At 41.0% G+C, this 15464-nt stretch overlaps 2 protein-coding genes across 2 annotated transcripts; both read left to right on the top strand.

The window, feature by feature from the left end:
• The first annotated feature begins 729 nt into the window (after positions 1 to 729).
• On the top strand, positions 730 to 7160 carry otop1 (otopetrin 1). Its single transcript, XM_030766845.1, has 6 exons — positions 730 to 1099; positions 1311 to 1447; positions 2694 to 2752; positions 3338 to 3468; positions 5608 to 6524; positions 6990 to 7160. Exons 1-6 carry the CDS (start codon positions 730 to 732, stop codon positions 7158 to 7160), a joined length of 1785 nt encoding a protein of 594 aa, XP_030622705.1.
• Positions 7161 to 13077: 5917 nt separating this feature from the next.
• On the top strand, positions 13078 to 14463 carry drd5a (dopamine receptor D5a). The gene has a single exon (XM_030766334.1). The coding sequence runs from the start codon at positions 13078 to 13080 to the stop codon at positions 14461 to 14463; it is 1386 nt and encodes a 461-aa protein (XP_030622194.1).
• Positions 14464 to 15464: the final 1001 nt, after the last annotated feature.

The raw sequence follows: 15464 nt of genomic DNA, 5'->3' as shown, positions 1-15464 counted from the left end.
CGCATCGGCAGAGGTGTCAGAGAGAGATGGATCAGGTTATCAGGTGATTACTTCGAGTGAACATGCATTCCTCTTTGTCGTCCATCACGAATAACACGGGTTTAGACTGGTTTTCTCTCTGTGTGTGACATGAACATACAGTCTACCTGATCTCTAGTCTACGCTTTAAACCAGGTCTCGGAGAAGACGGAATAAGAGACGGCGCCTTGGCACACTGAGAATATTACGCACGGAGACTAAACTTCTGTAACTGTAGATACTGGCATGTAGTTTTTCCTGCTATCAAAAGCGCATTTTCTCCCACTGCACGAATGGATGAATAGTTGGCATCACCAGCTCATCGATTTCGCAAAAACTTATGGCAAGTTCAGTGATGTGTACCGAGGTTGCAGACTGCTGAAACTCAATCTATTCTTCCTAATCTGAGTGACTCAGCAGGCTCTATATAGGAGGAGATTTTAAGTAACCTCAGTACAATGTTACAGATAACGTCGATGTATGAGCGCGCATAAATCCATGAGGGTTTAAATATAAGTAAAAGATATGCGAGTCTACTGAGATTTTTTGTCTCTCCTGTCTTTATTACTTCATTGCTCCTTACGTGGAATGGCACTTACTGTGTCTCTCAGGATTTCATACAAACCGCTAAAGGCACATGTGCATTGATGCACTTTTTGCACTTGCAATAACCGCTTTACGAGCTGTTGGGCTTTACCAAACTTTGGGGCCATGGTGGAACACAGCGGTTTGGATATAACGTGCTTGAATAAGTACTGCCACAGCACGTCTTCGTTTAATTCCGACAAAGAGAAGAAATTGTTCACCAAATTAAAAGTCAATTTGACCGAGAGCTACCCACAGAAGAATGCCGAAGTGCTCAGCGCGCAGTACGGGACCAATATCCTTTTGCTCGGCGTGTCATTGATGCTTCCCCTGTCGTACCATGCCACCGCCGTGCGGGAAGAACATCTGCTGTCCTTTATCACCACACTCATGCTCCTACAGCTCCTTTGGATGGTATGTTATACCATCAGACGGGAGCGCCACAGGGATCTGCGGCCAGAGAAGGATGCTCACGCCGGAACAAGCTGGATAAGAGGTAGAACTGTTTTACAAGGATGGCTCTAAAATGTAATTTAGAGAGAGATGATGGAGTATAAGAAACAGCCCAGGCTATAAAGTCGTGTAAATCTAATTACAGAACATACCACAGGTCTTTGTTTTCATTAAACGTGTTGTTCACATTTACAGCTAAAAATATGAAGCAAATTAATATCCCGTGTAATCACTGACATTGTTTTCCTAATTAGGAGGGCTAACAATGCTTGCGCTCCTCTCGCTAATCATGGATGCTTTCCGCATCGGCTATTATGTGGGATTTAAAGCGTGCGTATCCGCAGTGATGGGAGTCTACCCGGTCATCCACGCTCTCCACACTATATCACAGGTAAGAAAACGAACAACGATAGAATATAACCGGTAAATACGTTCCTTATGATCCCCTGTTTGACTCCCGTGTCTGTGGAACGCGTTTAAGGGTGGTCTGCTGCGGGAATAAAGCAGGCTTTGTTTCTGTCAAGTCTGAGAAGAAAGAACTCAATAAGTCTTGTCAGTGGCCACTCAAGGAACGATTCAGGTTCCTTTAAGATCACATGTCTCTCTGTGTGCACTTTGATAACTTGTCAACACTAACGAAAAAAAAGATTTATATCCAGTTACAAAATAAAGTCCATCACTAAATCAGAGACTATGTAACAATTCAGGATTTTTCAATTACATGAGTAACATGAAGCCTAAAGTCAAAATTGTTCAATGACAATGTTCATTCCTCCTCTCCCATTAGTCAACTCTGTCTTCATGTTATCCGGCTAATTAAGAAGGTTAACTCAGTATCATAGTAGATGAAAGCAAGACAAAAAACGCGATTTCTTGAGTTCTGAGATAAATGAGTTGTCAGATACCTGGAGTGATGGTGTTTGGAACAAAGATAATTCATTCCGGTTAAGATATCAGAACTTACAGTTGTACTTGCTGTCAATTTTGAGCAATTTCTCTCTCTCTCTCTCTCTCTCTCTCTCTCTCTCTCTCTCTATCTCTATCTCTCTCTCTCTCAGTTTCACTCTCTTAAACACAGAGGTCTACTGAGGACTGTGGACAAACCACTATTCTTTTAATTAGCTTATTAAAGTGTCATTCTTTAACCTCTCTATCTCTACTTCTGTTCATATATCTCTCTTCCCTCTCTCCCCCCCCACTCTCTCCCTCTCTCTCTCTCTTTTAATGTAGCAAAAATAGGTAAACTATCATAATAACACTGAAGTACATTCATTTACTCTTGTTTGTATTGAGTTTTCAGACAGGCTTATTCTGAACCCTTCTGTAACACTGAGCCCCACTGTGTTTAACCCCGTGATGTAACATTCCTCTTCCAGTCACTTTCAGTGTTCTTCTCAGTGACTGTTATATTGTACACACATATTTACAGTGTGTGATACATATTGATTTTACAAAGTATTTAACATCTAATTCAAATGAATTTGTCATAACTAAACAAAGTATTAGGATGTACACTGCTCTCTTCTTTTCCCCTTAATTATTTTGTTCCTCATGATTATGATAATTAGGATGCTGGTGGCGATCATTTGTATTACATTACTTTTTTAATGTTTCATTTAATATTATCAAAATTGTAGGTACATTTCCTCTGGTTCCACATCAAGGATGTCATCAAGAGATATGAGACATTTGAGAGGTACTGCCACTATAATCTGGGTTTGGGAATACAATAACTGCTAATAATCTGAAAAATTTTGATAACATTTCTACAATGTCAATTTGAGTTATTTAAACATTCTACACAATCCATATTACTTTGCAAACAGAAAATAATATCCTGTTTCAGGGATAGTTTATATTATTTCAGAACCACTTCTATTAAACATTAATGTGCAATTCAGGCTAGTTTACTAAGGGCCAATTTAGTTAAGACATTCTGGCAACATTCTTATTGTCTGTTTTGATCTAGTTTGGTGTTATCTTTAACTGTTATGATCAGATCTAGAGTAGTTGATTCTGTCCCTATTACTGACATCAGATCTAGAATGATTGGGTTTCAGAAATGATGGTCTGCTGTGTGTTTCCAAGCTGTAGTACTGTTGTTTGTGATCAGGTTCAGTGTGATTCATGCTGTATTACTGTTGTTTGTGATCAGGTTCAGTGTGATTCATGCTGTATTACTGTTGTTTGTGATCAGGTTCAGTGTGATTCATGCTGTATTACTATTGTTTGTGATCAGGTTCAGTGTGATTCATGCTGTATTACTGTTGTTTGTGACCAGGTTTGGTGTGATCCATGCTGTGTTTACTAACCTGTTGCTATGGTGTTATGGAGTGATGACGGAGGCTGAACACTTCTTCAACAAACATATGAAACGCCTGTCAGATCTGGGATACCAGAATATCACCACAGGTAAGTCATATGTGAAATCAGTGTCTGAGTGTGTGCGTGCTTGTGTGTGTGTGTGTGTGTGTGTGTGTGTGTGTGTGCGCGTGTGCATGTATGTGTGTGTGAGTCTGTGTATGTGTGTGCTTATATGTGTAAGTGACTAATTGTTTGTGTAGGTCAGTTAGAGAGAATGCATTTATTATTCTATGTGTGTCAGTATGCTTCAAAAGGAACTGGACAATAGTCCACTTGAGGACTCTCTTGCTTGGGTGAAAGAGAGGTTGAGAGCAGGGCAGTAATCTGGGGAATGGGGTAGGTTGGAGGGGTGAGGTGGGGTTGGAGAGCTTGTTTATATGCAACGCCCATCTCTAAGGTTTCATTTCAGGCAACACACCAGGCCAAGCACCCCTCTCCTCCCTCTTCAACCCCAGACGGCTCTCCTCTGACCCTCTGGGGCTCCCATGGGGGCTGCAATTACTGTAACTGATACACCTTAAACCCTAAAGCACTCCCACTCATATCCGGCCAACTACGAGCCTGACTGCACCAGCTACAGCTCTCTCTCTCTCTCTCTCTCTCTCTCTCTCTCTCCCCCTCCCTCTCTCTCTCTCTGTCCTCTCTCTTTTTCTCCCCCTCCCTCTCTCTCTCTCTCTCTCTGTCCTCTCTCTGCTATCTCTGTAGCTTTAATTAAAGGCAGTAGAGATGTAGAGGTGTAGAGGAGAAAGGAGAGGTGGTGAATTTTTATCACAGTGGCCACTAGAGGGCAGCACCCTAAAGTTAACAAGTGAGCTTGCATTTGAGGAAACTGAGGGAGTTGTGTGTGTAGTTGTGTTTAAGTATGTCTGTGCGAGGGGAAAAAAAAGATCAGAAGTGACACTGTGTCAGTTAACCCATTTCATTCAAAACCTTTAGATATTGTCTGATCAGTACTGCAATGCAGCATATAGATAAATTAATAGAATGTAACTTAATGTTGTGGTTACTGAGAGCAAAAGCCAGAATAGGACAATATTTAGTTATGGTAAGAGTCACAGTCGTGAGAATGCACACTGAAATACTGAACAGAGCCAAGTGGGGCAGTTAATATAGTCTTTTTTTTTTTTTTTTTTTTTTAATATTGTTATATTAATCCAGTAACTTGGCTATATAATTTGATGTAGAATGTGTTGTTCCTAATTCACTTTAATGACTGAGATGTAATTGAGCCATTGTGCCATCTGTACATATAAGATTGATGAATTGACTTTGTTATAGACATGTAATGCCCTTTGAGACTATAAATAATGATATTGGGCTCTAAATAAACTTATTATTATTATTATTATTATTATTATTATTATTATTATTATTATTATTATTGTTGTTGTTGTTGTTATTATTATGATTATTATTGTTATTAAATGCAAGGTTTTATCTAGTTAAAACTTTCTGAGAGTACCAAAGTCAGCCCATATCTAAGTTCACCCATGGGATTTTAAGTAGCCCAGCTCAAATTCTGTGAACCTTGCTTTTAAATAATTTCTCAGTAAAAAACAGTATGTTCATTAATAGATCAGTCATTTGCTTTATTTCTTGAGGCCCTCCAATCCACCTGTTCCTAATTCCGGATATGAGGCAGTAGTTCTCCTCCTGGGACCCTATACCCCTTCAGGACTTTGTTTCAGCCCTAATCAAACACACATGATAAACAAGGTGGTAGAAGAGAACTCATTTGAAGTTCATTATTGACTCAGGTGTCTTTATATGGGGGTGGGGGAAAAAAACCTTGCATACCCTGAGCTACTCTGGCAGGACTGCCCTCCTCTGCTCTGTAACCTTTGTACATAAGATCATGGCCACTTTTGTTGTGTGTGTGTTTGTGTGTGTGTGTGTTTGTGAGCGTGTGTGTGTGTGTATGTGTGTGTGTGTATGTGTATGTGTTTGTGTATGTGTATGTGTGCGTGTTTGTGAGTGTGTGTGTGTGTGTGTGTGTGTTTGTGTGTGTGTTTGTGAGTGTGTATATGTGTGTGTGTGTGTGTGTGTGTGTGTGTGTTTGCGAGTGTGTGTGTGTGTGTGTGTTTGTGTGAGTGTGTATGTGTTGTGTTTGTGTGTGTGTGTGAGTATGTGTGTGTGTGTGTGTGTGTGTGGTCTTAAGCTGATGACTCATTTGCTGTTTGCCCTCAGAAAACCTGGGTCCACCCTGTAACTGTACCACCAGTGCCTGTACAGTCTTCTCCACCAGTCTTTACTATCTCTTCCCCTTCAACATTGAGTACCACATCTTTGTTTCTGCCATGCTCTTCGTCATGTGGAGGAACATCGGGCGCACCATCGATCACCGTGCTAACCGTAAGAAACCCACAACCCCCACCACTGCCCTAGTGTTTGGTCCCATCCTGGGATTGTTGGCTCTTGCAAGCACCATTGGGGTTTTAGTAGTCTATAGCATCCACATCGAAGAATCCCTGGAGACAAGAGTTGCTGCCATCTCCATGTTCTACTGTTATGGAGTGGTTATGCTGGTAGCCATGTGTGTGGCTGGTGGTATAGGTTTACTGGTTTACCGGGTTGAAGGTTTGCCCCTGGACACCACCGAGAACCCATCCAGACAGCTAGATGCAGAGGTCCTACTTGGATCTTCAGTGGGAGCGTGGATTATGTCCTGGTGTAGCATAGTGGCGGTGGTGGCGAGTCAGACCAACCCACGCTACCGCTGGACCAGCCTGGCCTACTCACTGCTTCTGATTCTGGAGAAATACATTCAGAACCTCTTCATTGTGGAATCACTCTACCGCTGCAGGCTTGAGCCCGGGGAAAGAGACCTCAGGGCACAAACTCCACCAGCCCCAGAGATCTTCTCTGTGGGAGGCAGCATGGTACCACCATACAATGGCATAACCAACCAGGCATTTGATGGTCAGGATAGGTGCTGTGGAACATTGGAGAGTGAACAGAGCGACAGTGGACAAGTGTATGGTTGTCCACGGAAACACTCAGAAGTGCCCCTCCCAGTGGTGTCAAGCATCATGATCAGAAGATCCAGCAGGAAGAGAGAGATACTGAAGAACATCACTGTCTTTCTCTTCATGTGCAACATCTCAGTAAGCCACGTTAATCGTCTATTATTTCTCCTTCTTTTCTGCTCTTGTTTTCTTTCTCTTGTCTTTCTCTATTTCTCTCCCCTCTCTTTTGCTCTCTCTCCCCGGCTCTTTCTCACACTCTCCCCCTCATCAAGCTAAAACACTGTTTTTGACATGGCAAATTCCAATTGTATAATCAGCCATATCAAAGGTGGGGTGGCAATCTGGAACGGCGTAAGCCGCAATGCCTTCATTAGAGTAGGGTCACTATAATTAAGCAGCGCACCAGGCTACAGGGTGGAGACCTTCCCTGCATAAACATTGCAGTCTATTGATAGGTCAGTTTCATTTATCACTTTTAACTTGCTTCTGTTTCTTTTTATTTGTATCTTCCTGTTATATGTCTAATTTCTCTGACAACCGTAAACTCTCACTTTGTACAGTTAATTGTTGGAAGACCGTCTGCTATGTGCTTTGTCATTCTAGCTGTGGATCCTGCCTGCGTTTGGTTGCCGGCCGCAGTTTGAGAATGGTTTGGAACAGGAGACCTTTGGGTTTACCGTCTGGACCACCGTGCTGAACTTTGCCATTCCGCTCAACCTTTTCTACCGTATGCATTCCATGGCGTCACTCTTTGAAGTTTTCCGTAAAGTTTGAATGTCAAGGGGTAAGGCAGCGCACACAGGCGTCCACGTTCCTGAAGATAAAGCTCTGGTGTGAACAATACAGTCATCTGCAAAAGTAACCCTCAAAGCTGATCTGTTTGTGTGTTCCTATTTATCACCGCTTACTCTTTGGTCTGCTACAAAAAAAAGACTCAATTCTTGTCCATGTCTTTGTAGTTAAAAAAAAGTCAATGTAAGCTCCTTATAATACCATAGCTGAAAACTAGCTTTCTGGGTGCTCTCTCTTTCTTCAGTAACAGCTGTATCAAAGTCCTTCTCAGTCATCCTGGTACTAGTTTATATATGTAGTAAAGCAACATTACTTGAATTTCTAACTGATATGCCCTTTTATCTGTCATTGTAATTTTGCAACACTTTTCCAATTCAATTACATTCTGTGCTGAAATCACTCACAAGCAAATCATTTGGTGGACAACCGATAGCCCTTGATTCCACTGTTCTAGGACTATCACATTTACACTGAGATGGAAAAGCACATGAATGATAAACTCAGATGGAAAAGCACATGAATGATTTTTTTTCATTCACTTTACATGAAAAGCTTTTATGTCGCTCTACTACTACTGTTAATTAATTAGCCTTATCCTTTAAGAGCCTAAAACAAGATTGTTATATTATGTATGTGCTATGGGATGTTTGTGATCATGTGGACAATGTTCTCTTATATAAGACTAATCTGTATCTCAAAGTCTTTTTCCAAACACTTGAATTTTTTTTATATATAACTAAAGATTCTGGAGTCTGATATACAGTAATGCAAATGGCACTAGTTTTATGATCTTTGTTTGGGGCTAAATTATAGAATATTATCCGCTGTATATGTGAACAATATCTGTAATTGACTCAATACTGAGCTCCCTTACCAGCCTGTAGACATTAAGTCATTGCTGTTGACTGACAAACTGCTGTTATTATGTGACCTTGGGTTGCATGTGAATGTACAGTGCCTGATGTCTTCCACACTTTGGGAGTCTCATGGCTATACAAAGCCTGTTTGGTTTGCTTTAGAAAGCTCCTTCACTTTTTCGTAAGTCCATTCCTTATTTAAGACAGAGCTTTCTATTCAGAATTGTTTAACAGCAGCCAAATTCCTGTATACTCTTACAAGAAAACACTTTGGAAGTGAGATGATTTTTTTTTTTCTTTTTAGAAACAAAGAAGTTGATTTAATCCCCAGGTCTCTGTTGAATGGCGGATGTAGTTCTCTCTGTTGGTTATGCTGTCCTTGTAAAACCCCTCTGTGACATAGATCCATGGAAAACTCAAGTAAATTTAAGTGCCATTTGAGCTCTGTTCCTCTACCTTAACCGGAAAGTTCTCAGCCTCTTTGCACAGCTCAAATGCCGGATCACAGTAGCCGTGTGTATGTGTGTGTGTGTGTGTGTGTGTGTGTGTGTGTGTGTGTGTGTGTGTGTGTGCATGTGAATGTCTTTTTCAAAGCACAGGTTGCGGTTTGACTGGTCAAACAAATAAATTCTTTAAGAGGAGGTGCTGGCTTACTCTCTTGTGAGAGATGGGTGAAGTGAGGCTACCTTGCAGGCTAGTGAAATCCAATATATTCTTACGCTTCAAGATTTCTGTCTATGCAGTCTCAATCTGCAGAAAAAAAAAACAAGTTTATGCTCTGAGTTCTCATTGTCTTTAAAAACTATGGCTAAACCAAATGTTCTCTTTGCCTAATCTTTATATTCTGAATTCTCGGAACATTTATGCTTACATTGAAAGCTCTCTGTTTGCTTGAAGAATTATATAATCAATTTGAGATATTGTCAATGTACATGAAGAACTGCATGTACTCCATTCTTAATCTGGTGCTATATTGATTTTTTCATCTGAACACGAGCCATCTGTAAGTCTGGGGTCAGTGCTTATTTTATCGCATTATGTCTAAAAAGAGCCTGAATGTGATTTTTGGAATTAGACATTTTGTCTCAATAAAGTGGAAATATACATAATTACTCATATTGTACAATCTCTTATGTTGTGCAATGAATGTAGAAATAATTTGAAAAGATCAAATTATTCTTTGTAGGCGGCATTGTACTCCATTGTACTGTGGTGTCATATATTTGGGTCTCGTTCATGAACTCTTATTGCAGACTCATGTTCTTATATTTTCTCTCTCTGTAAAATAGGCTATTTACTTCTCACTTCACTGTTAAGACTTTCCTTTTCATATTTTGATCAAAGTAAAATGGTCTAAGGTGTGATAAATGTGATTAAATTGGGTCAAAGTGAGAGTTCTTGTGAAAACGTGGTTGTAAATGGTTGTAAAAACTAGAACAGTGATGTTACATGTACAAAATAGAAACTGCACAGGAACAAAATTCTGTCCCCATTCCCGCGTGTTCCATCACTGTCCTCACCCCATCTGAGTGTGCCACAAGGCTGTCCACCCCGCATCACCACACATCCCCCACACTGTCCCATTATATAGAGATATGTCACCTTTTACATCCTATAATTCATCTTTGTCTTCAGGTATTTTTCATAATCACTCTTAGAAGCCTATCAATATATATGCATAGCCTGCTAATATATTTCACAGAACTGCACAAACCATAAACGTGTCCTTACACATTTACTAATTATTCATTAGTGCATTTTGCGTATATGACAGTATATTCATAATTTTTTATCAAAGTGAATGCTTTCTAAAAACTGGTTCTAGGTTTGTTCCACCCAAACTAGGGATTGGTATTTGGGCTATCTTTAGTATACTTTGGAATGTTGGGCCGATTAAGAAGTTAACCGTGGCGTTACAGTAATAATAACTCTTTAAAAACAATTTAATAATTATCAAATTGAAGTCATACATTCTTTGCTATTTTTTAGTTCAAAGAACTTAGGATATCGAAAGTATAGAAATTGCCTTGTATCATACTTGGGACATTACAAAACAACAACAACAACCATAAATCGCAGTTGCTAAACGACATTTTTTTTGTCATTTTATGAACTCCTAGTTTTAAACCAGAGACATACTTGAAGCAGAGACTTGTTGTGGTTGTTGTTGTTGGTTTTTTAACTCTGACAATGTAAATCATTCTGTAGCATATACTGAAAGTTCACTTTAAAAAGCGACCCTGCCTCTTTTCTAATGCAGTATAGTTGAGCTCTAAATTACAAATGCAAACCTGTATAAATACATTGCCAGTGATTCTTTCTGGAAGCAAACGAAATCAATAAATTAACAAAAAGTCAGTGTTGTACCAAACTTCGCCGGAGATTAGCCAGCATCCGTTTATTTCCCTTTTTTTTTTTTTTTTTAAATTTTAGCATGTCTGCATTTTCTGGTTGTAGACAGTTTCGGTCTATGTTTACTACCAAGCCTCTCACTTAAGCACACTCGGTCAGAAGGAACAGAAGTCGCGGGGATGCAAAGATACCTCTCTGTCCGTTTCCAGATTTGCCAATGCAGCACATCTCTCACAGTTTTTTTTATGACAGGACCTGTCATATAACATAGACCACATATAAGTAGCCCACATATAAACTATAAGACTGAATATATGTATATATATTTATTTAAGTTCCATTTTAATTTCGTATGTTGCGTCCTACACGGGTGCACGTGTGTGTGGGCTACACGACTAACCTTGTGGGCTATATCAGCGCCCATCCCCAACTCAAAGTCTAGACAATCGCTTTACCTACGAATGTGTGGTCCAATATCCGCATTAAGTGTCTCCATGATTGTCACTACTGTTGACCACCGATGATGCTTAGGACGGTATTGCTTTGCATACCAAATATGACTTCAAGGGGTCCTTTTATTACCGTTACCGCGATGGCAATGTACCCTTCCCATCGTAATAGTGTGAAGTTCACCCCAATTCCCGCTCTCACCAGGGAAATTCTTTTCGTTTTGGCCCCATACCCGCGGATTACGCGGAACACCACGGTATTACCCTTGTCCCCGTGCAGATCTCAGGTACATAGCCTAATGTCTGAAAACAACCAGCAGTACTTAATTCGCGTTAATGTTTGGATGTATTCATACTAACAGCTGTTATTGATGCTGTCCATTAATTTTGAATTATTCTTCATCTAATTCTCGATCACAGTGCAGAGCCGTTTTAAACTTTTTTTTTAGACTTTTTGCTATCTGTGTATGTTGTTCTCTTGATCCCCCATTGCTCGTTTTATGTGTTTTTTCTGTATTCCTTCCATGATGGTTTTGTATCGCACACCTTTCTTAAAACGACCTCCATTTTTCATTTGACTCATTTGCTTCACTGTTATTTGAATCGTTACATTTTCCTCTATTTCACTGTAATTTTTAGTGGGGTTAAAGGCCACAAGGTGGCGACAGATAGCTGTTGATTTTTCTGAAAAGGACCCAGTCTCCGATGCAGCGAACCTTAAAAAACATCGGAACTTTCTACGCAGTCAAATCCGCCAATAAAGACTTACTTGAATTACTTCAATATTTACTTGGTGACTTTGATTTTTCTGCGTTTCAGAACTGTATAGTTCTGAATCCACGACGTTTGTTTGGCAGAGACGACATACACAGTATGTTAACCACTGATTTATCATCAAGAGCCCCGACACTTAAGAATATCTCATAAACCATGCGTTCTAAACGCTCTGCAAACCAACATTGATGTAAACGTTTCTTTACATGGGTACTTTTTGCATAGAGGACTGAGCATACACAGATTCTGCATCCATCAGATCCACATAACAGTGATGAATAGAAACAGTTAAACCCTACATGCCAAACCCTACATGCCTCAGTTCTAAGAGTCTAATCTTATCATATTAATCAATATCATATTGTTGTTGTTATTATTCCATGGCTTTATTATAGAGAGTCTCCGATTTATTAGATCAGCAGATTTTATTAAACACCAACAAACATTAAATGTTAGACCTATAAATAAGGTTTAAATGGCTACTTAGTGAGCTGGTCTGTCAAATGATGTTAGGCTTTGTCTGGCTATGCCGCGTTTTTCAGGACCACGGTCAGCTCCCAAAAAAAAAAAAAAAAAAGAGCCCGGAGGGAGAATAAACGCAACGGATTGAGTTTTTCTGCTCAGTGACGTACTGCTTCATGAAGTGGGAGTGCTACATTCAGAAACATTAATATTTTTTCCAAGTAATCATATAACAGTACAATTACTTAAACAATGTTAATCGGTCGATTTACTGACACGACTGAGTAAAGGGATGAACTCACCTAATGGACATCTTTATTGTCAAGGCGTTGACAGAAACTGTACAAAATACATATTTGTGTGTGTGTGTGTATAATACTAACTTCATATGTAACATCAATGACAATAGATCGTGTAATCGTGTGGATGTGATTTTTTTTTAAACGGGAGCTTTTTGTTCTGTTTTACATCCTCTTTCTCTTTCACATGACATGACTCCTCGGGGGAGTGGGGGGGCTTCCGAGGGGAGGTGACTCTCTCTCTCCCTCTCTCTCTCTCTCTCTCTCTCTCTCTCTCTCTTTGTGTGTGTGTGTGTGTATGTGCGTGTGTGGTGCGCTTGGACAACCCCCCCATTCTCCCGCGCGCTCAAAGTGCTCACGAACTGAAAATAGCGCAGACCAACATTTTCAGTCCCGCTGCCTTACTTTCGGGAAGGAGGTCAGAAGACATGCAAAGTAATATCATGCATCCGGATACAAGTCATCCGCTTCATTCTAGAGGTTTTCGTCCTACTTCTGCGTCCGGGTCTGTCTCAACAGGACGTCTCCATAGAACAAACACTGATTTACTCTGAACAGAGTTATGGTTGATTTTTGATTGAACTTTTTTGTTTATTTCAAACAAAACAATGCAGGCTTACAGCAGAACGCGCCAGACCTGTCCATGTGCTTGTCGGCACGAGCGTCATGCAGCAACCTATGCCCTCACTTGACGCGGGGAGAACGTATGGCGACCCCTGCACGCTGTCTCTCTCCCGTACTCTCGAGTAACACCGTTCCATTCTCACTTGGAGGAGGAACAACGATGTGGAACGGGAGCGAGCCGGAAACGACACCTGAAGCCCGAAAGGATTTGGCAATCCGCACGCTGACTGGGTTCTTGCTCTCCCTGCTCATCCTATGGACGTTACTGGGCAACATTTTGGTGTGCGCCGCGGTTATCCGGTTCCGACACCTGCGTTCGAAAGTGACCAACATCTTTATTGTTTCTCTGGCCGTGTCGGATTTATTCGTGGCCGTTCTGGTCATGCCATGGAAAGCGGTGGCGGAGGTGGCGGGTTACTGGCCGTTTGGTGCCTTCTGTAACGTCTGGGTGGCTTTTGACATCATGTGTTCCACCGCTTCCATTCTAAACTTGTGTATCATCAGTGTGGACAGGTACTGGGCCATTTCCAGTCCGTTCCGGTACGAGAGAAAGATGACACAAAGAGTGGCCTTCGTGATGATCAGTGTGACGTGGACTCTGTCCGTTTTAATCTCATTCATTCCTGTCCAGCTCAACTGGCACAAGGCTAGAATTCATATAGTTGGAAAGAACAACACTACTGTAGCAGAATCAGTGGAAGAAAACTGTGATTCTAGTTTGAACCGCGAGTACGCCATCTCTTCGTCTTTGATCAGCTTCTACATTCCTGTAGCTATAATGATTGTGACATACACGAGGATCTACCGGATCGCCCAGATTCAGATCAGGAGGATAGCGTCGCTGGAGCGCGCGGCGGAGCACGCGCAAAGCTGCAGAACCAACCGATTAGAGTGCCAACATCACAACAGTTTGAAAACGTCAATTAACAGGGAAACCAAAGTTTTAAAAACTCTCTCGGTTATCATGGGTGTTTTTGTTTGCTGCTGGCTGCCATTTTTCATTTTGAACTGTATGGTCCCATTTTGTGACAAACCACCGAGCGACCAACAAGCGGGTCTCCCGTGTGTGAGCGAGACAACTTTTGATGTGTTTGTGTGGTTTGGATGGACCAATTCTTCTCTTAATCCCATTATATACGCGTTCAACGCAGAGTTCAGAAAAGCGTTTGCAAGCCTTTTGGGATGTCGACATTTCTGTTCAAACACACCGGTGGAAACAGTTAATATCAGCAATGAACTCGTGTCATACAACCAAGACACTCTGTTCCACAAAGAGATAGTGAACGCATACGTCAATATGATCCCAAATGTGGTCGACTGTATCGATAACGAAGATACTTTTGACCGGATTTCTCAGTTTTCACATAATAACGATGTCGCAACAGATTCAGTGTGTGACCTGGAGGACTGCGACGCGGATATTTGTTTGGACAGGTTGACACCATTCACTCCAAACGGCTTACACTGACGCGGGACGTCGATCCCGTATCATCCGCCAGGAAAGGACGTGGTGTACTGACCAGACCTTTGAAATGTGATGTTACCTATTGGCTAAAATGATGTCGGTAATTCCTGCAAGTAGACATCAGAGAAATTCTGTGTTATTTATGTTATGGAGGTGATTATTACGTGTATGTATAAGAGTTCGTCCAGAAAGTATATGCACTATTGTTTTTCCTCATAATAGTTTTCCGTGCGTAGCATATTATTTCGTATCCCTTGGGATGCTCCAAAGTTTGTGCGTAACTGTGAAAAATCATGCTCTACACAGAGATCGAAGCATCATGAGTCAGACTTAGCGTGAGACTGATATTCGTTACAATTCCGTAAAACTGGAGAAAGGCCTTACTTGGTTAGTTTAAATTACTGAAACACGTATTTTAAAATGATTAGCCTTACGAACAGTGGGTGAAAAGTGCAATATCATTTCTACACTACAGGTTAAGTTCGGCGCTGATTCGGGTGATATTTACTAGTATCTTGAGGATGCCAAAACATTCAAGTGCCCACTCTCTCTCTCTCTCTCTCTCTCTCTCTCTCTCTCTTTCTCCATCTCCCTGTCTCATACACACACACGCGCGCACACTGGCGTTCCCAGCTCAGCTTACAGAACCTATACATTCGTCCTGTTACTCAGTCATTGACGTGTAGGGCGTGTCATTCTCAACTCTCAGTACCGAGACCATTCAAACAGAATACCGTCTCATAAGTAAAGGGATGGAGCCCTCACAAATCCTGGAAAATCTGAGCATGTCATTGCCATTTTTGTGTACAGTCCAGGAGTGGTTGGACGTGTTTCTTTTTTTCCACTAAAGAACGTTAGTGCGTTTATTCTTAATGAATGTTAACAGGCCTAAGATGAAAATGAGTGAAATCTTGTGAAATGTTGAATACTAGTAACTGCTTGATACTAAGTTATGTTCATCTTGACAATGTATTGCACCGTCATTGTATTTCAAAAGTACAGCG

The sequence above is a fragment of the Chanos chanos genome, chromosome 2 (assembly GCF_902362185.1).
Source record: "Chanos chanos chromosome 2, fChaCha1.1, whole genome shotgun sequence".
NCBI classification, from domain to species: Eukaryota; Metazoa; Chordata; class Actinopteri; order Gonorynchiformes; family Chanidae; genus Chanos; species Chanos chanos.
The sequence above is the reverse complement of the archived record's forward strand: the minus strand, read 5'-3'. Positions and strand labels throughout refer to the sequence as shown.